A 20,196-nucleotide genomic window follows, 5' to 3' on the forward strand; every position below is an offset into this window, starting at 1 on the left:
ACATCCTCAGCCACCAATTAACACATCTATAACCTTTCCTTCCAAACACTTCAGCATGTACTAATTCCCAACACCTAATGCCAGCTCCAAATACAAAAGCTAATGTTTTCACAAATATCATAGCTCAACACTTAAACAATGACAAAATTAAGTTTCACTGAAAGCTAAACTACAAGAGAACCCCCTCTTACGAGCCACTTTATGGAAACTAAGAAAGAAAATACTTAATAAATATTAAATAATCTATTTGGGATACCTCCAAAACTCACTGCAAGCTGATTTATACTTACAGGCCTAAGAACTTACCACTCCGTTGGAAGAGCTCTCACCATGCATGAGACTATCTAAACTCCTTTTAGAATCCTGCTGAAGGCTAGATGGACTCTGTCTTTAACAATTTTCTTCTAACTTTTAAAATATTTCTCTGCAGTCTAACTGACATTTTTGGTTCTGTGTTTGGAAATGATATGAAGAAAACACAAATGTTTAACTGACACACCTCTAAACCTTGAATTAAGGCATAATCAGGCTCAAAAACTACACTGTAAAGACTCAGAAACTGTTCCAGGATAATCAGGAAGGGCTTGGCATGTCTGAATCTTCTAAGGTTTAAAAAAACCTAAACTAACACAATCTGAAACATAATCTCCATAATACTGCAAGGTTCTTTTTCAAATCCTTAAAAAACCCTGATTAATACATAACAATTCCTCTTTGAAAGTCAGAATAAAAAAAGCTAATACAAAACAGTATGCCTTTGTCATATGAAGAAGACAGTTTTTAAAATAATTTTTAAATTTTTAAAAATATTAAGACTGAATTTGTCCTACTTCAGTAAAGGACATCCCTTTTTGTATTCATATTACATAGAGAATATAAACCACTAATTTGATAAAGCTAGTATTAAGTAGAAGCGACAATCTCATTGTATATGGACAGGTCAGAATTGAGAAGTTCCAACATTGCAACAATTATTTATGTCTCTCCAAAATTAACAAAAGCCTGGTTTTGTTTTAGCTGCAATAAGTAATAGTTTTATCTCTTCACTCTTGTAGTTGTGGACATGGTAAGATGAAAGAGCACTAGTACAGTAAAGGCCTATGTTCATCCATACATTTCAAATTCTGTGTAATTCAAAAGAAACCCAAGTTTAAAGTGCAAATTTTGGCCATCACTAAATTAATAGAAAAAAAACATTAAGCAGTAAAATAAAACTTACTGAGACACTTGTGCAGCAGTTGGATTATCTGAGGAAACTGAAAATAAAAACAAAGGATTTAATTAAGAATATTTTAAAAGGTGGAAATACAGAAGTAGTCACTGTCAAATGCAAGTACAGAAATAATGTAACTCAAATTAGGACTGTGATAACACAAGAGACACACACATGTAGGTATTTATATATTGTATAAAAAAGACACCACATGTACTTACCTTTCTCTACAATAACTTGACAAGAGTGAGTCTGGTTCTCACTCAGATGTGTGGCCATGCTATCCAAGCCAGAAACATCAGCCAGGAAATCACAGTTAAGACACACTACAGTCACACCTCTAGGAAATAAAAATTAAAAAAGAAATGTAATTACAACATGGTCATGGAAACACTTTTCTTAACTTACAGCAACTGGACAGACTATAAAAAAAAAATCAACTTCAGATGAGATGATTCACAAAAACATAATCTTACTTTTTCTACTGCAACTAGTATCAGGAAATTCCCATCAATGAGCAGGGCATCTCCATGCTGGATATAGTACAAAGAACATGACTTTAGAAAGAAATTTATCTGTAGAGCATGAGTTTCTGTTTGGATGGTTGTTTTTTTCTTTCCCTGACCCCCTCCCCATTTTGAACCTTATGAATAATCAAAAATAATAATAATAATACAAAGAATTTAAAACTCCACAGAATTAAGTTCATAAATGTGAACAAAGAACTATTTGTCACTGACCAGAACACTGCTATAATGGTTTTATTTCTCTGTTCTAAATTGTGGCAATTCAAGAGCTTATAATCTCAACTAAGTTATCAGTTCAACATCAGAAAGTAAAAACATAATGATCTGTAACTGAAAAAAGCAGAATTACCGTAGCTCTTCTGAATGCTTCTTAAAGATCCAAAATCTTTTACTTGGACGAGCACTGTGAAAACTAAATATATGAAAACATTACCACTTAGACTGGTTTTCTTGAATACATTACTCCACATAATCCCTTCACTAGTCATGGTACTGCAATTTGCTTATGACAAAACATGAAAATAGAAGCCTAAGTTACTGAACTGCATTATTCTTACACATTAAATTGCTTAAAGCTTATGGACTTGTGAATCTCAGCTCTAGTTTAAAACACTGTCTTCCCTTGTAAGTTTGGAAGGTGAAAAGCTTTACTGGCACAGTCCTGCAAGAACATGCTCTTATAGCTTTCATCAGCAGTTCAGCTTTTGACAAGGCATGGCTGTAGCTATAGAGTGCACCACAAAAGAACTAAAACTTGGCTGAACTTGTGCTTCCTAAAGAGATGGCTTTCATTGAGAAATGAAATTTTCCGATAACCTGTAAGCTGTCTCTTATGCAGTTAAGTATCTGCCAACACTATTCTCTCCCATGGAACAATGTGCAGGCAGCTGAGTACAGGGGCTGCTCCTCCACAAACACCCTCCCTCTAACAGTCTTCCTCCTCACCATCACTTTTTCCTTACACTCACCAAAGAGGTGATGGTAGGTACTGCAAAGTATCAGAGTAGGAGATGCATTAGTGCATCAAGGGGACAAAGGATAAAAGATTGGCAATTTTACTCCATGGATGAATTTGACCTGCCATCCAGACCACTGCCAACAATAGAACAATTTACCTCTTCCCGTAAATTTTTCCTTCTACAGTTGGAATTAGGCACATTATTTTTTATTTTTTTTTAAGCATGCAAACAGTAGATTACACACATAAAAGCATGTAAACTATTCCAGCCTAGAACTTCTATGAGCATTGAAATTAGTATGAATAGGTCAATACACATAACGTTTACCTAAAAACTTAGGTCACAGGTTCAAGAAATCTAGCACTCACAAATGCCAAGGCATTTTCTATGTACATGAATTCAGAAAGAAAATCACATTCACTGTTTTTCACAATACAGTTGTGTGTGTGCTAACTCTGAAACAGAGAGCATGTGAAACTGCAGGCCACATAGCTTTCTCAGTCTTGCCTGAGAAAGTGGCCTGGGAATTCATGAGGAGGATTTAAAACAATCCTCAGAGACAAAAAACAGCCTTGCAGGTGCTGTTTGTCTGTTCCTTGTTTTCTTTGCAGGAGAAGGTCGAGGGGTAGTGTACCCCACTGACCAATGATGGTGATGTGTTAGTTTACTAGCCAATAAGTTTATTTTCTGTACTTTCCACGTATCAGTCTATAAAAAAGACCTGAAGTAATAAACTAAGAGAAATTCTCCTGATCGACTCCTGAGAGAGTCTGTGTCACTCTTCTCGCCGTTCCTAATAGAGCGACACAGTTGGCTTCTTCAGGGCACAGGATTAACAAGGAGGTTTTCAAAATTTTTTTTTACTGTCACTGCTGCGTAATCTGTATCTAATTATTGTATAGTATAATTGTATGGCTCTGAAAACAAATGCATTTGTTTTCTTAACAGGCTTTTTTACAGCTGTCATCACTAATACCCCAAGCTGCCCCACAACTGGTGACAAAATGAGATGTTATTTCTATGGATGACCAGAAGTAGTGTAAGGAAAAGTATCCACTTGAGTTTGCTATTTGAGATATCCTTTAAATCTGAGCACAGACTTCACTAGCTGTGGGCTGCATGCATTCAGCACTTGTAAAATCAGATGAGCCATTCAATCTGAAACCCAGAGAACATGCAATAATTAGTCATTATCTGCCAAGTCAGGCTGAAGTTATTATGGAAGATCCCATAAAAACTCTGAAGCAAAAGTGTAATAATGCCTGAACCATTAGATTTTTAAAGCAAAACAAGAATGTGGAGTTTAACCCTTTGTTAAAAAGTAAAAAATCCAACCATATGCATTTCCCTGCTAGTCTGAAAATCTAGTTCAAAATTCACCTAACAAACACTTCACACCTTACATGAACTTAGGAAGTATTCACTAAGCAAGTAAAAACTTTGCAGAGTTCTTACCTCATCATGTGATTCACGTAGGCCTTGCTACAGCTGGTGTTGTATCTGCATAAACTACAATGGACGTAAGCAGGGAAGTGACTCGCAAAATCTTTTATTTCAGTGAAACACTCAATGCATTTGTGAGTTCCCACACGATGCCTAACAGTAACATGAAAAAGTTATCAGTTAATAGCAATGCTTTCAGAAGAGATAACTTTTTCAAACTTTTTGCTTTAAGTAAGTAGCAAGCTTGCCTATACTGGGGAAAAAATGAGGAGCTTAAAAATGCATCAGCTAAATACTTGTAAGTTACACTAGCACAAATGAAGAAAGTTTTGCTTTTACTTGAACAATGTACCATCATTATGATCCTAATAAAAAAGTTAAAGTTAAAGCATCTCTTTATTGGCCACTCCTGGAAACAAGAGACAATACAGTGGATGAGTACATCCAAATTTGTCTCTATGCACTTGAGAAGTACTTAAAATAATTATTTCCATCCATCACAACATACAGAAAACGCCTCAATATTACCCATGAGCCTTGAAACATCCACAAACCAAGAATATAATCCTGCTCTTCCCCAGTTTTGCTGACTGCTTTCTTGGCAAACCTGAGGTGCCAGATCTTCTGTATTACAGCATTAAAGTTACTGAAAGACCATTAAATGACCATTATTTATGTTCAAAGAATACTTAAATACAATTTTAGTGCTAGTATTTTACCTTAGATTAGGAAATGTTACATTTGTAGGTTCTTTTTTTTTTCTGCTGTTTGTCCACGCATTTTGTTTCTTTGATGTAGTTTGTTTTGATTTTCCTCTTGACTTAGTTGTATTAGATTTGTTATGATTTTTAGTGGTTGTATTTTTAGCTTTAGGTGATAACTGAAATGTGGAACTGCTTGTACTAACAGAAGATGTAGCTAATGATCCTGACTGATGAGATCCCAAAGATGCTCGAATAGTCACCTACAAGTACAAAATTAAAAAAAAATACTCTGTTTAGATTTAAGCTCTCCAAGTTTCCCACTTCTATTTGTCTCAAAGTTTAAGCCACCTTACAGTACAAACCGTAGCATAAAACACTCTCCTGACTAAAGATTACTTTGAAGAATACAAAATACTGAAAATACTGTTGGACTAGAGTTAATCTCTAATAGGCAACTGGATGCTTAAAAAGTTTGTCAAAATAGCTGGTCATGACAAAATACATGTTTTTATTCCAGAGCTAGATCCTGCTTTCTTAATTAAAAAAAAAATATAGCAGAAGTGTCAGGCCAATCAGCCCTACTAAAAAGAATATCAAACTATCCCATAAGTGTCTGGATTTAACAAAAAAGTCCTGTGTATTGCTGCCTCATAATGAGCCAGTCTACTCCCTTCAGATATGTTTGCTCCCCATCCTAGAACTCCAAGGAGTAATTCTGGTTTCTCACCTCTTATCTAGTATTCTTGAACTCCTTTGTCATGCTCTCAAATGTGGTTTTGACTCACACCATGACTTCTAATTATATTTCTTACCCATATTCCTAGTTCAGAAGCACCTCGTCTTCTAAATCTGGTTCCAGGTTTTTCAGTAGTAACATCTGCATCCTGTCAAGGTCTACTAACATGTATTTTAACATAATCTAAGCTTTTATTAGGTCATGAAGACCCCAAAATCTTTTAAAAATTGAGGTATTATCACAGAGTAAAGAATTGGTGCTTTACAATACTTCTGCCAAGCAAAACAATCAACAGCAACTGAAGTCATCTTCCTTTCCTGACTCTACAGCAAATGAACTATGAAGAGCTGATCAAAATGTTAATTTTTCTTCCTTGCAACTGAAAGAACATGTATTTTAACACTCCATTAGAAAACTGTTGGAAAAAGTCCTGAAATTTACAAGAAAATCCTAGTCTAATTAGATCCCTCTTGAGAAATGGAAGAATGACTTAAAGACAGCATAATTGTTCTGAGGGGACCCAAGTTTTCCCCACATACCTTCAAATGCTGAACCTAAAGAAGACCCAGTGAACCCAATTTTAAGCATATGTATTCTATGCAGAAGTAGGTCTTACATTTTTTGCAAGAAAAAAACCTTGCATGGTTTTTTGCCACCACCTTTCATAAGCTGAAAATCTTTCACAAGAAATTATGCAAAGCAGCTCCCAGCACAAGTAAGCATAAATGGGAAGGGACAAATTAACCATCAGCTCAAGAAAACAGCAGCTCTGGCTGGACTACTGGCATGTATGTAGTTGTATGGAACAATGGGACAGATGCTCAAACAGGAGCATGTTTTAGAGTTTTAAAGGTGAGGGGAAAAAACCAAAACAGTACAATCCTAACACCTTGTTCAGGAAAAGAAAGGAGAAAAGCACTTGCTTCTACTCTACTCTTTTCTCTACCAAAACTTTTTTTCCTTTGTCCCCTCAAGCTTTCCTGCATGAACACTCACCTTTGTTCCCGGAGGCAAGCCTTCTAATTGCTTGGGTTTCCTAAATGTTCGGTGATGCTGAGTCTTGTGATCCATTTTTTCTTTGCATGTTAAAAACTGCAGTCTGCATTTAGTGCAACGGTATATTCCCTTTTTCTTTTAAAGACAAATGACGATCTATAGTAAGCAGGGATGGCATGACAAAACTCTAGCCCTAGCTTGTCTCAAGCAATGTTCATGCAGTTCCTAAAACATCAACTAAACAAACTCCTAACACTATACAAAGACAAGATACTCTGTAGGAATTAGATACTTGAAAATGCAAGGCAGTATGGTTACTAAGAAGAGGAATCAGATTCCCAGTTACAAGACACTTCATTATCTTTTTATTTGAACAAGTGGCAGATTTGCTAGTAATCTCAAGAAAAGCAGAATCAAATCACTACAATGTAATAAAGAAACCAAACAGCAGGAAGATTCTACCAAGGATATTCAGAGATTATTTTAAACAGGGAGCTGCTATTATACAAAAACAAGACAAAGTCTAACAATTCCTTTAAAGACTTCTGAAATTCTTCTAATTTCTTTTTCAGAGGGAGGTTCCTTACATGCGTTTAGCATTTTTCAAGCATTAAGGATTGAAAAGACTGCTTACCTGATGCCTCATGTAATGATGCATATATGGTGCTCCAATTTTAATAACTTTGAGGCAAAATGGGCATAGTAAATGTTTTGTGTTTTCATGAACTGTTCTAAAATGTGTTTCTACATCTGAAAAAGCCGAAGATCTGTAGTTGCACACCTAAAATAAGAAGTTTGACTTTTTTGTTACAAGTTTACTGACAGTGAAGACAGGGGAGTGGTGTAATCTAAATACAAAAGTCACTCTGAGATACCTGGCAAACATATGGCATTTCACCTGGCTTATGATTGTCCTTCATATGTTGCAAAAGAACTTGCTCTGTTTCAAATGATAATTCACAGATTTTACAAATCGCTAGAAAAAGTGAAAAATGAGAAAAAAGTAAAAATTTGATAGGGGTCATATGAACATGAATTACAATACACATATGTGAAACATATATATCATTAAAGGTAAAGCAATCTCATGATTATTCTACTCTTCAGAAGAAATTCCCTGTACAGTTTCAGAAAGCCAGGAAGGCAAAGGCCTTAAGCATGAGGTCTTAAAGTAAAGCTTTCAAATACAAATAAATAAATAAACAAACAAAAACGCAAGAAAAAAACCAAAAATATTTTTAAAATACTTTTTTTGCACATCTATTGCTCTCAAAAGAAAAAAAAAAGTGTTCTGTTCCTATATTACATCTCAAGTTTATTGTTATTCAAGTACAATAGCTTTATTATGAAATTACAATCCAGGAAATAAAAGTTGAGAAATTTCTAAAAATTTTGGCTTAGAAAAAAATTCAGTGTGATAGGATTCAACTCACTGGATGACTCGTAAGGCGTGTGTGTACTCTCGATGTGGCACTGAAGCTGGAATGGCGTGGGAAACTGTCGGTAACAGTGCTGGCAGGTAGTGTGGCTTTCCCAACTTTCATTGCTTTGCTTCTCAAGCTCCAAGTGATGTTTCATGTGGTTCATAAACCTTCAAATGGTGCAAAAAACTACATTTTAACATTCCCTATACATATCACATGCAAGATGTACAGGATTCTTTAGAAATTTTACTGTGTAAGGACTTTTCAATTTAGAAAAAAAATAAAATTTAAGTAGTAAGTGTTTGCTAAAAAAACAGGCAACAAACTTAAAGCTGGCTAGAAATCTTGACTTTAAGGAACATACATTAAATCTAAAACATGTTCTAAGACTAAATAATCTGTCACATTTCTCATGTTTGCTTAGACAAAATCCTTGCATTGAAATATTAGGAAGTAAAGACAAGAAAAACATCAACTGTTCACACTTTATCCACCACCAGCAACCTCAAAGCCCCATTCTGAAAAACATGTAACATGTAACTTAGCTCTGCTGAAAACTATTAAGTAGCAAGAATGTATCTGCAATTTGGACACGACAGCTTTATGTGAAACCACGGCAGGAGTTCCCGGAACATTCTTTGTCTAACCCATTTAGACCTGACATTGAATTATGAAGGACAGTTAGCAAAAACGCCACTCTGCCGCCAACATCAAAAGAGTGTGAGAAACTGGTATGGTATTAAGTTACCAGCTTTTCCTCAATCTGTCCACCTGTCTGAAGTAGGAATCTATTCTGGCTGAGAAGTCCAGGCACCCATGACAGCATCAGCAGGTCACTGTTACTGGTAGAGCAGCACATGGACAGGTTAGCTGCAAAACCACTACTATTTTTTGGGAGTTCAACTCCAAAAAATTCCTGTTTAGAATGCCCTTTATTTCAGTATAGCCAGGGGAACTATTAAATGTAAGGCACATTAGGAATGTTAACTATTAAATGTAACACACAAAAGGAATGCAGACCTTGGAACTGGAAAAAACAAACAAGCAAGGAGAATAGTCTTGTGAGCTCAAGCCTGTACTATCATGCAGTTCCTTACAAAACAGAAACAAGAAAACCAGAAAAGGCCAACTGAGTCTATCCAATTTCCTAAGCAGACAAAAGAAACTGACACTATTACTGCATAATGCCTTTACAAAAAAATTATTGCAACAGCATGTTCAACCACAGATCTTTTAAAGAAAGCAGGGGATTACCATGATGAATAATTTCCTGCTTTTCTGAATTTCAGTCCACAAAACGATATTTGAATTAGGATGGTAAGACGTATTTAATTTTGTCCACTGTATATTAAGGTGCAATATATACCTTGGAGTAAAAATTCTTAAGTTACAGAACTCTGGAATAAAGCTACAAAGTTACAGTCAAAATTAACATGGTTAAAGTCATAGCCACAGAAATTTTTTAAAAAAAGGGCTCATACATTTTTAATGACTTCCTGTGGAACATACAGGCACTATAGCACCAACTGCTTACAATATAATGCTGAGTAGAAAATAGTGCTTATTTAATGATTAATAGCAAATGTCATTGTTTTAATTACAGAAAACTTGTTTTTTTCAATAATATGTGTCTAATGCTAGCATAAACCTGCTCATTTTAACTTGCAGACTGTGCCCTTTGAAACAATAGTCCATTTTTCAATTTTACATTCTGCTACTTCAGCTTCCCTTGAAGAGCGTGTGTAAAAAAAGTTCAGTGACCTTAACTTCCAAAGGAACGATGACACAAACTTGTCTACCTACTAAAACAGCTTACTGGGGTTTTATCAGCATTTGGAAGTAAAATTACTCCAACAAAATAACAGATGTTATATAAGTGAACTACTGACTATTAGTCATTGCGCATCCCTAAAGGGAATTAACACTCGCGTCTACCAATATTGCCATCAATCCAGATGGCAAATTGTAAAATCCTTTGTGTTGCCCTTTCTAACCCCAAAGTCCTACAACTGCTCTTATCAAATCTGTGTTTATGTTAGACATCACAAAAATTCGTACTCTAATCTGTAAAAGGTTTCAATTATGGCCACACATGCAAAGTAAAAATTAATCTAATTTCTGTTTAGTCACCCAATATTATCAGTTTTCAGTACGAAAGGAACTCAAGAGGCAGAAAATTTTAATACACGAGACTACTATGGACTGTAAGTGATTAACAAATAATTAAGGAAATTAGTTCAAATACCTGATGTTATTTTTAAGAACTTTGAGACAACTGATGCATTTAAATGTCGTATGAGTCTTCTGCTCCTGTTGTACCTGCTGGAGGTCACCTTCATCCTTCCCATAATAAAAGTCATTAACTAACATAATCAGTTTTCCTTTCTCAGATTCAGTGGTCTTGCTTGTTGTGCTCAAACACTCTGTTTGGCCCATTCCCAGGAAAAAGTTATTTACCATATCTGGACAACAATACTGGATGCAAACAGGGAGAAGAGATGAGAAAGAAACAAAGGTATCAGTCACCAAACAGCATCAATGAGAACAGCATTTTAAAAACCGAAGGCAGTAATGTTAGATGCAAAGCTTAATTCTCTGACACACTGATGGTAGTCATACTCAATTTTGAACAGTAACTCACCTTTAACTGGTGTTTAAGTAATAAAACACTAGATATAAAACTGAAGAGGAAGATTCTCACAGGTTTGTCTAAGATAAATTTAATCAAGGAAACAATACTCGTGTTGCCTTACTCTTGCAAAAAATTTCTACTTCATTTACATTTAATAAAAAAAAAAGAAAAAAGCATTTTTCATGCAAGTATTTTGCTGACAAGCATTAAGTTTATTGAGAACTGCATGGGACGTTTTGTCCTTTATTTCTTAGGGAAGAGTGTATGTTGAAACCTTCAAAAGTTCTTTCCAGCATTACTAAAACACTCAGAATTCTGAGTCACAAAATAGACATTGCTCAAGCTCCTTTATGTTGAAGTGTACGTAAAGAACATTTAGCCAAAGAGCCATCTCATGAAACTTGTAACTTTAAAAAGTACAGCATACTTCATAAAGAAGATGCTATTAAGTTTCCAACAAAATAAGAATGTTTCAGAGGACAGATTTTTCTTCTGCCGAATAATGGTTCTTACCATGCAGGACTACTTTCCATAAGCCTACTGGTAAGGAGTAATTTCCTGCTGTGGAAATGTAGCTCAATATCCTAAGTAAACACACTTCTTCAATGGGTTCTTTCATTCAGTTGATGTACTCAGTGCAAAAGCTACTCTGCACAAATAACGATTCGAAAAAGATAAAACTCTTGGTTTTTTTTCCACTGCTATCTCTATTTCTTAATTATGTTTCAGAGCAAAAGAGGATGGTAATTATTCTTTAGGGTACTGTAACCCTGTAAATCAGAACCATTTGTGAGAACAGTAACTCAGATCCTCGCAAATTTCTGTTATACAGTAGCTGATTACTCCTTTTTGGTTTGGATATTCATACTGTATAGACTGCAAAGCTACTTCTCTGTCCCTTAAATGAAATATATATGCCTGAAAATTTCGAGAATCTTTGCCAAATGATAAATATTTTCCAGGAAACACTGTTTCCAGAAATAGTGGTAGACAGTTTCACAATTAGATGAAGCGATGATCAGTTTCTGAGAGTTTTGTTTACCACAGTGTTTAAGTATGAACTACCAATTAAATTCTTCCCCACAGCTTAAAAACTTTATCTATAAAGTATCAAGTATTTTTATCTTGCTGTACAAAGTGATACATCAAAATAAAACAGTAAGTTTACACTTGTGTCAGCTGCAGTCTTATACAGATGTGGGTCACCTGGCTGATCTATTCTCATAGACACTTACCTTAAGCACATTGGAAAAATGAGGCAGAACGTAGCAAGATTTAGAGTTCCTGTCTTGCTCTCCATGACTGCAAGACTTTGAGCATTTGTCTCTGGTTGAACAGTAGATAGAAGCCAAACTAGCTTCCCATCAAACCATGGCACTCTTCCATAAACAAGGAGAAGCCCACAAAGGTTGTTCTAATGCTTACCAGCCCCAAAATATTTTACCTTCATGTGATTTTTTAGAGGATCCATAAGATTGAAATGTATATTACATTTTGGACAAGCCCGTGGAAATGGTCCTCCATTTTTAATGGCACTGGATACAGCATTTGTCCCTGTAAAATTTAAAACATATAAAGACTCAGAATTCACAAGCAGAATACTCAATTTAGTAGTAGTGGTATTATTCTAGCGAAATATGCTACTTCAAATTAAAACTATTACCATCAATGAAACTGTAGTAACCATAAGCAAGGCTTTACAAGCATCTTTTAACCACTCCTCCTTCTTCCTGAACTGACTTGGAGTTTGTTCTGTTTGATACAAACTGATAAACAGATTTTACAAAGTCTTATCAACAAACAAGGAAAAAACACATGAGGATATGAAGGCAGCATGAGAGGGAGAAAACATTCCTTCTGTGCACAATCAGCCCACCCCTCACAATCAGCCCACCCCATCCTGGACAGGATGCATTTTTGGTGTTTGTTTAACAAACTTTTCAAACAAACACGTAAAGCCTGTTTTCTGCCATGACCAATCATCATCACAATAGGGTTCAGATAACTAGCTCTGGAAAGGAATTTCACCATTTGGTTTTCTTAATGATGAGGTTATTTCTCTCTGGAGAGTTGTTGGAATCTAGGCTTATTCAAATGCATTAGTTCTGTTAACGAAAGATGTCTTTGGAGAATCTAGAGAATAAATCCTCTAAATTAACAACTATTCCCAGTAATTAAAGGAAATAATGCTTCTGTTATCAACATAAATGATTAATGCCTTTTAAACAAAAGAGATATTAAACCTTTGTATTAGTTTAAACTTTAATGAATAAACCCAAGCTTTGAGTTTCCTCCAAACTGTGAAATGTATCAGAGCAAGAGCTAGTTTTCCAGATGAAATTCTCTTGCATTCTCAAGTCATTCACAGATCTGGAGGACTCCATATTAAGTAGGTAGTTTAGATGTTAAACACAAGAAACAACATCTCAACAGCAGAGTCAACTGTTCCCTGCCAGGACTATGAAAAGATGTAATAAAAACAAAAACATAAATACAAGGGAATGAGTAAGTGTATGAGTTAAGACATTACCATGCCAAAGTGTTATGTATTTTTACACAAAAAGAGTCCTGCCTAGATCATAAATAAACAGTAATTTTCCTTAAGATAACGATTTTATTAAGAACCATTATTAAGCAGAAAGTCCTTCACATGAGTGGATGGCCATGTAAAAGATGTACCACAAAACAGTGCTGCAAGTCTTCACTATTACAGTTGGCAAAAATTTTGACACATCACAGCTCAGTGCAAACTGAGTTGAAGAAAACCAGTCCTGCAGCAAAATCTTGGGTTCTGCAGTGCTTCAGTGCTGGATTCTGTGACAGATTAGAAATTGGTAAACCAGCATGTGATGGCTTAGAGAAAAACTCAGCAAAATAAGGTTCTCAGTGAATATGATCTACTTCTTTTTTACTGAATTCAGCAAGATCCTTCAGTTATCTTTTTTTATTATGGGCTGCAGCACAGTATCTATTTCACCTAAAAGAGGGTGGAGGAAATTTTTTGCTGCAGTGTTCATGTTATAGCCACATCCATCTGGTTGCTGGAAAGAGCAAACAAGCTCTAAATAAGACATGCAAAAAACCCAAATCTGAAATTATTCCAAACAATCATTTTAACATTATAGGAGAGAGGATGTCTTGGAAACGTCAAAGAATATTTGGTGTTGAATAGAATCTGGTCTATTGCCTACTGCAATCACTAGAAAGCATGCCTTGTCTCAGAACAAAAATGCACCTAATAGTTAATACTCTGAAACAGCCAGACTAGCTCTCTTCTTGCAGGGAAGGAAAAAACTTTACAATAATATCCCTTCTTTGAAATAGATCTTCTCCCCTCCCCACTACTATTTCAAACTGTATCAGAAGCACTGCTGAAAAAAAAAAGGGGAGGGGGAGGATACTGCAAAACAAACTTTGCAACAATTAGTCAAAATACAGAATCACAAAATAATTTAGGTTGGATCTTTGAAGGTCATTTTGTGCAATTTCCCACTCAAACCAAGTCTAATCTTATGCTCAGAGCTATGTCCAGTCAACTTTTGACTCTCTCCAAGGATGGGGATTCCACAATGTAAGTTGTTACTGCCTTGCGTGGCATTGCTAAAATGATTTTTTCTTTTCCTTCACCTAAACAGAATTAGTTCATAAATTCAGCAGTCACATAATTAAGTCAAGAATTCTTTCAATCTTGATTTTCTGGTTGGTTGTGTTTTGAAGCTTCAACCCTCTGCTCCCTTGACACCGAAAATCTGAACTAAGAGAATGAGGTCAGGGGCACTTATTTTTATCATCTGTCTTCAAATGATTAATTATTGCCCTACAGAATTCAAACCTACCTACCAAACAATAAAGGTCTAAAATTTGACTAGGTAACCTCAGGTAAATTAATTTGTAAAGGTACATAAATCCTTGCATAGAATATTTTTTTTTAATTTTATGGCATAGAAAGAGATACTTACACTGCCTTAAGAGCATTAAAAACACTGACCAACTGAAACACTACAGATATGTTAGCTTTCTCCCTGACACAGAGGCAGGACTGCCAGCTAGACCACTCCATCTTCCTACAGTTTGAAATCCACTTTGTGCTTGTGTAACTGTTGGAAGTTACCTGTAGACAAAACAGCCAAGTTGCCTCTAGCACCCCCCTCATTAAGCTCGGCCTGTTTTGGAGTTACACTGTTGCCTTCAGAAGTAGCAGGAGGTTTAGATACAAATTCACTCTCATTTAGACCTACAGCACTTTAATTTAAAGAACCTTGTTTATTTCCCATAGTAATTAGAACACATTAGTGATTACTGCAATTTAGAGTCCACACAAAGCAGTTTAAAGATTTTCCCAAACTAATACGCCATACTGAAGTTAAGAAAACGATATCCAATTCAGACTGAAGGCCCAGGCCAGTGAAGCAGGAAAAGGGTAAAAGCGAGACATACAAACCCACCTCTGAAACCCCAATAAATCACACTGTGGCCACCTGAATTCATTTGGCCTACTTTTCACATCTTGACTCTAATCTGAGACAAGGTGAGTTCACAGTAATAAAGTTAAGATAAAGTTAAGATACGCAGCTGGTTTCTGCAATGCCCCCTACTTGGAACAAGCTCTGCACTTCTCATGAAAAACACCTCTCTTTTTTTTCTGGTTCTGTGTTAATGCTGTTTTAGTTTGTTATATAACTCTGTAAACAGCAGTTTGCATGTAAAATGAAAAAAGTGTTGCAACTTCTAATGACCAAGCACAGCACATTTATCTGCTCTATACTTCTGAAAGAACATTACATGTCCTTATGGCCTGCAGTATTTCTTCTGAAGAAAATCACTAAAAACAAATAAACAAACAAAAAGAAAAAAGCCATGAAAACAAAAAATCCACAACAAAACAAAAAACAAACAGAAACCACAAACAAAAAACCAAAGCAGAAACAATAACAAAATGAATAAAAAAAAAAATCCCCAAAAAACCAGACTGGAAGACACCACCAAAAAAAAGCCCAAAACAAAAAAAATCCCCCAACAACTTTGAAATTGGCTGTGGCTGGTCAACATGCCTATAAACACTTGGCTCCATCTTGTCAGAATCCCATGTCTCTGTCACTGTAAGATTACCCTTGATGATATGAACTCAATACACAGATCAGTCCTCAGTAGATCTGAAGGACACAGCTACAAACCAAGAAGTCTGATGCGCAAGCACAGGTCTTGTAAACCTCTCACAGTGACAGACTGCAAATAATCTTAAGATGGTAATAAAATGTCAAAGGTTTCAGTTCTGGACGCAATGACCTAAGCTAAAGATATTCTGCTATAGCCCTCCCCCTCCTCAATGGCATAGCTGCTTCAATGACTTCTCAGGGTGGAGCAAGAAGCTCAGTAAGTAGAGATATCTTGTGTCACAACAAATTATTCAAACTTCTGAGAGGAAACAAAACAGCCCTCTGTCACCCATAGCTGTATTTACTCAGTGGGAACTATCTAAACTTAGCCAACAGTCTGAAGAACGTCCCCATTCTATGCACACAGGCAGACTCCCAGCAGGGAATGCTGATGAACATCTTGGAGAATCTGCCACACTGTGCCTCATACATGGGAAAACATAATTCATTTGATATATAGATACCTAAACATCCTAGCATTCTCCTTCATCATACACCTTTCCTTCTTTTTGATAAAAATAAACGTATTGAGGTCAAATGCCTAAGGTTCATTCATTCACACATTCCCAAAATGATCATGTTATTAATTAGATGCTACTACTTCCAAGGGAGTTTTAATTTACTTATACTCACTGTGTTAGGTATATGAGCTGCTTACATTGACATATGTCTTGCTCAGCAAAAGCTTCCACAGAGCTGGTATGACCTTAGCATTCCTCTGTATCACTGAGGATCAGTGCCATCTAGCCATCAACCTACAGCAGGAATTGCTGCTGCTGCTATATATATTAAACTATGTGTAGCTGTGCAAAGAGGGCCAGGGAAAAGGTCTGATGAAGTTTACAAGGAGCTTCAGTGAAGTATTCTACTTGACTGTTGAAACCCCAATTTGGAAACAAAGACTATTTTAATAAGTTAAAAAAAACTGTTCATAATTCCAATTTTAAAAGCTTAACCCATCTGTGATAAAAATTTTGAAGACTCTTTTATACGTTTATAAAGGTGAGTAGTCTTAATCTACACAACTCTGATTCATAAATTCTGCTTCAGAAGAACCGTAATACTAGCAGAATACACAGAGGTATGCATTTTAGCTCTGTTGTTTGTTCACGTAAAAAAGAAATAATTTAAGCCTATTTTGAAAACTAATCACACCAACGCCAAGTATTATTTAGTATCTTGCTGGTATAAATCAGATTGACACCTCTTACCATTAAAGTGCCTCTCTCAGCTGGAATGTGGACACAAGAATTCCTTGAATCACCCATATTCCAGGCTAGTTTGTCTAACTCTCTACACAGCAGATCACATAGACTTCAGGTACTCAGGATAACAGGAAAATGCAGCACTCAAAAATTCTCGCTTGGTCACTTTTTTCTATTAGTGAACACTTCTGAAGCTATTACCCAGGAGTTGGCTATGCTCATACACACAATATTCCTGTGCACCACATCCATGATGGCAAGGAAAGAGTGAAGTACACTGGCTGCAGCACCTGCTGACAGGCTTATGAACACACAACACCACCATAAAAACCTTAATGCTGCTCTGTGCATCTGTGCTGGCTGGGCCTGATTTTATAAATGATGGGAAAAGATATCAGAAATAGTAACCTAGAATAAAAACACCAAATGTAGTGTGGTAACAGAACAGGCACATGAAAGGCAGATTGCATCAGGCCTCTTAGTGCACTGTCCTGCATCAACACCTCCCATTCATCTGGAGCTATGGATTCACGGGTGCAGTCACGCCAACTCCACAAGGTCTTTCGGTCACAGCAATTTCTCATTCCTCCAAGTGGATGAAGTTTGTGGGAGAATGTTCTCACAATATGCTCAGAAAGCAAGCTACATTTTACATACATCCCCAGCGCCATCTGACCTGCATGGAGGAGTTACCAATGCTGTTTACCCCATACACCACTACCTATTTATTCAGAAGCCTATGAAGATGCTTGGCTAGTGTCCATTAGCAACCTGCCATTTCCCTGCTTAGACCTCAGAAATAAATGCTTATGCTATGCTCAGCTAAAAAATGTCTTTCATGATCCACATGCCTAAGTTATACTGTCCTGGAGAGTATCACAGGCCAGTTCCCAAAATTATTCTAGTTTTAAATACTGTGTTCCAAAATGTCTTGTGACTACAGTGCTAGTTAGGAATTAGGGAAGCATAGCACCAGCACAGGCAAGTAGGCTTTGGCATACATGAACATGAATTTAATCTCATTACATGGCCTCACCAAGCAAGCAAAACTGCAAAATACAGACACTTCCTTTCTGCAAAGTGAAACGTATCTTAAATTTGTTTTCTGTGTCAAAAATATTCATGTTTCAACCCACAATAATAAAACTTTTATTTTAACTTTCAAATCCTATTGCCATCTTACAGAAATAAACATAGACTAAGTATGGCACATTTAAAATGCTTTGAATTGCAATCAGTGCTTTTAAACATTTCATATTTTCTCAGTGAGAGACTAATACAAGTAATTTTTAAGTAAGCAAGCTAAGTCTCCAAAGTTAAAAAAAAACAAACCCACAAACAAAATTTAATACCTGTCCTTTGGAGAACAAGAGCTGGAATACTGAACCATTTGCAAAAAACAAATAATTTCCTTACTTAACAAAAAGCTATTTAACCCAAGACAAGAATGACATCAACAGAATGCATGGACACAAGCAAAAGACACTGCTAACCCTTCACCGATATGTTTCTGGAGTGAATATCTAAACCGAAAATGCAAAACCATCACATGAAGCTGAGCAAAATAGCTATCCCCTCTGTCCTACGTAACTTCTTAGCATGACCAGTCAGGCCATCCACTGTACTTAACCTGTTACCTCAGGGAAGAATCAGAAGTCATTGTCATCCATAAATTACAGAGAGAATAATGGAATTCTGGTCAGTTATTACAGAATACAATCCTTCAAAAAGGAGGAGGGAAGTCCCAAGTTATAGCCTTCTTAAGACTGAAGACACTGCATGCTTCAAAATCTATTTCATCTGCTTTAATACACACACACAAAAAAGGTGCTTTTTGGCTTCTTTTTAAGTAAATTAGATATTTACCGATGAAAAGCTAGTTGAAAAAAAAAGGGTTTTGTTGTCAAATTACATACTTTCTCCCTTTTTTCAGGAATAATCTTCTTGATCCAATCTCCTCCAACTGCTGCATACAGCAGTCAGAAAACCAAGAGCATCCTCTCAGGCTCTCAGGGAATCCATCCAGCAGACTTGGTTCTTCAGGTACTGTTCACAGCCCCTCTTTTTAATTAACAGTCTTTTCCTATTCCCACCAGCTAAAGAGTGAGGAGTATACTAAAAACAAACCTTTACCTGTCCATAAAGATACACTAGATCTGGCAATGCTTTTTCCCATCTAAATGAGCATTATAAGAAGACATCAGTTGATTTTATCGTCAGTCTAATGCACTGAAAAGCAACATCTGACAACACAAGACTCTGAAGTTTATTTCATTAAACATTATACAGTGTTACGTACAGGGGGAAGAAAAAAATAGCTATACTATACTCTAGAAATCCTATTTAAAGTTATAACCCAAAGATCTGCACTAAACGACATTAGGTTGTTTCTTTCTCTTATCAACTGCTATAGTTATACCCACCTGTTACATTCACTGCTGGCCCAGTCTGGTACTGTGGAACTCCCGAGTTGTGTCTCACACCAAACAGTATACCAGATGTATTATCTGGTGCATCTGGTGGAGAATCCATAATATAATCCTAATAAGATATTTTCAAGAGGGAAAAAAAATTTGAGGTTTAATATTTTTTTTACTTGCAGGTTTCAAAGGGTTTATTTTAAAAACATATGATTGATTAAAAGTACTCAGAAGTACTCAGCTGAAAATCAAGTTCATTACAATCTCCCTAGGATAGGTTTTTTTGACATTTTAATAAGCTTGCAATTCTCATTAGTGCTTGTTAGTTTTTATAGCTGTGTATTCAGAATAGTAAAAACAATCCTAAGACCTGGGAAAGACCATTTAATGAAACATCACAAATCTGTCTGAATTGCTAATTGCAAAGGCTTTTGTTCAAAAAACTGATGATGTTTCAAATTATAATTGATTGTTTTTCAAAAAAACCACGTACTTTCTTCTGCCAACCTAAACTCAGGCATTTGCTTGTTAACTCCTGGACAACATCTTGCTGCATCTTAAAAGATCAAAAAACAGAACTCAAAAGTAGCACAAACTTGTATCAAGTACAATCTTCTCAAAGCAAGATGGTATTAAGATCAAATTCTAAGTGCTCAAGTTTTAATGGAAGTAAGGGGTTCTATAGCACCTTGACTGGGAAGGGCACTAGTACCAGATATCAAGGGGTTTTTTTCTTTTATGTAGAGTAACTTTGGAAGAATTTCCAAATATAATCTAATCA

General features: G+C 36.0%; 1 protein-coding gene across 5 annotated transcripts in view; it reads right to left on the reverse strand.

The window, feature by feature from the left end:
• Positions 1-20,196, reverse strand: part of ZNF280D (zinc finger protein 280D) — a 68,502-nt gene that overhangs the window by 15,291 nt on the left and 33,015 nt on the right. For all 5 annotated transcript variants that reach the window (XM_014251338.2, XM_014251340.2, XM_005521470.3 and 2 more), the window contains 12 exons: positions 19,419-19,536; positions 12,079-12,188; positions 10,248-10,477; positions 8,012-8,169; positions 7,454-7,554; positions 7,213-7,359; positions 6,579-6,713; positions 4,862-5,106; positions 4,155-4,295; positions 2,090-2,152; positions 1,435-1,553; positions 1,220-1,256 (listed from right to left, as the gene is read on the reverse strand). In XM_014251338.2, the coding sequence (XP_014106813.2) occupies positions 1,220-1,256; positions 1,435-1,553; positions 2,090-2,152; positions 4,155-4,295; positions 4,862-5,106; positions 6,579-6,713; positions 7,213-7,359; positions 7,454-7,554; positions 8,012-8,169; positions 10,248-10,477; positions 12,079-12,188; positions 19,419-19,536 (1,604 nt within the window). The remainder of the gene's footprint in view (positions 1-1,219; positions 1,257-1,434; positions 1,554-2,089; positions 2,153-4,154; positions 4,296-4,861; positions 5,107-6,578; positions 6,714-7,212; positions 7,360-7,453; positions 7,555-8,011; positions 8,170-10,247; positions 10,478-12,078; positions 12,189-19,418; positions 19,537-20,196) is intronic.

This window comes from Pseudopodoces humilis, chromosome 16 (genome assembly GCF_049639895.1).
Source record: "Pseudopodoces humilis isolate 2021_Gansu_Grassland_sample_001 chromosome 16, ASM4963989v1, whole genome shotgun sequence".
In the NCBI taxonomy this organism is placed as follows: Eukaryota; Metazoa; Chordata; class Aves; order Passeriformes; family Paridae; genus Pseudopodoces; species Pseudopodoces humilis.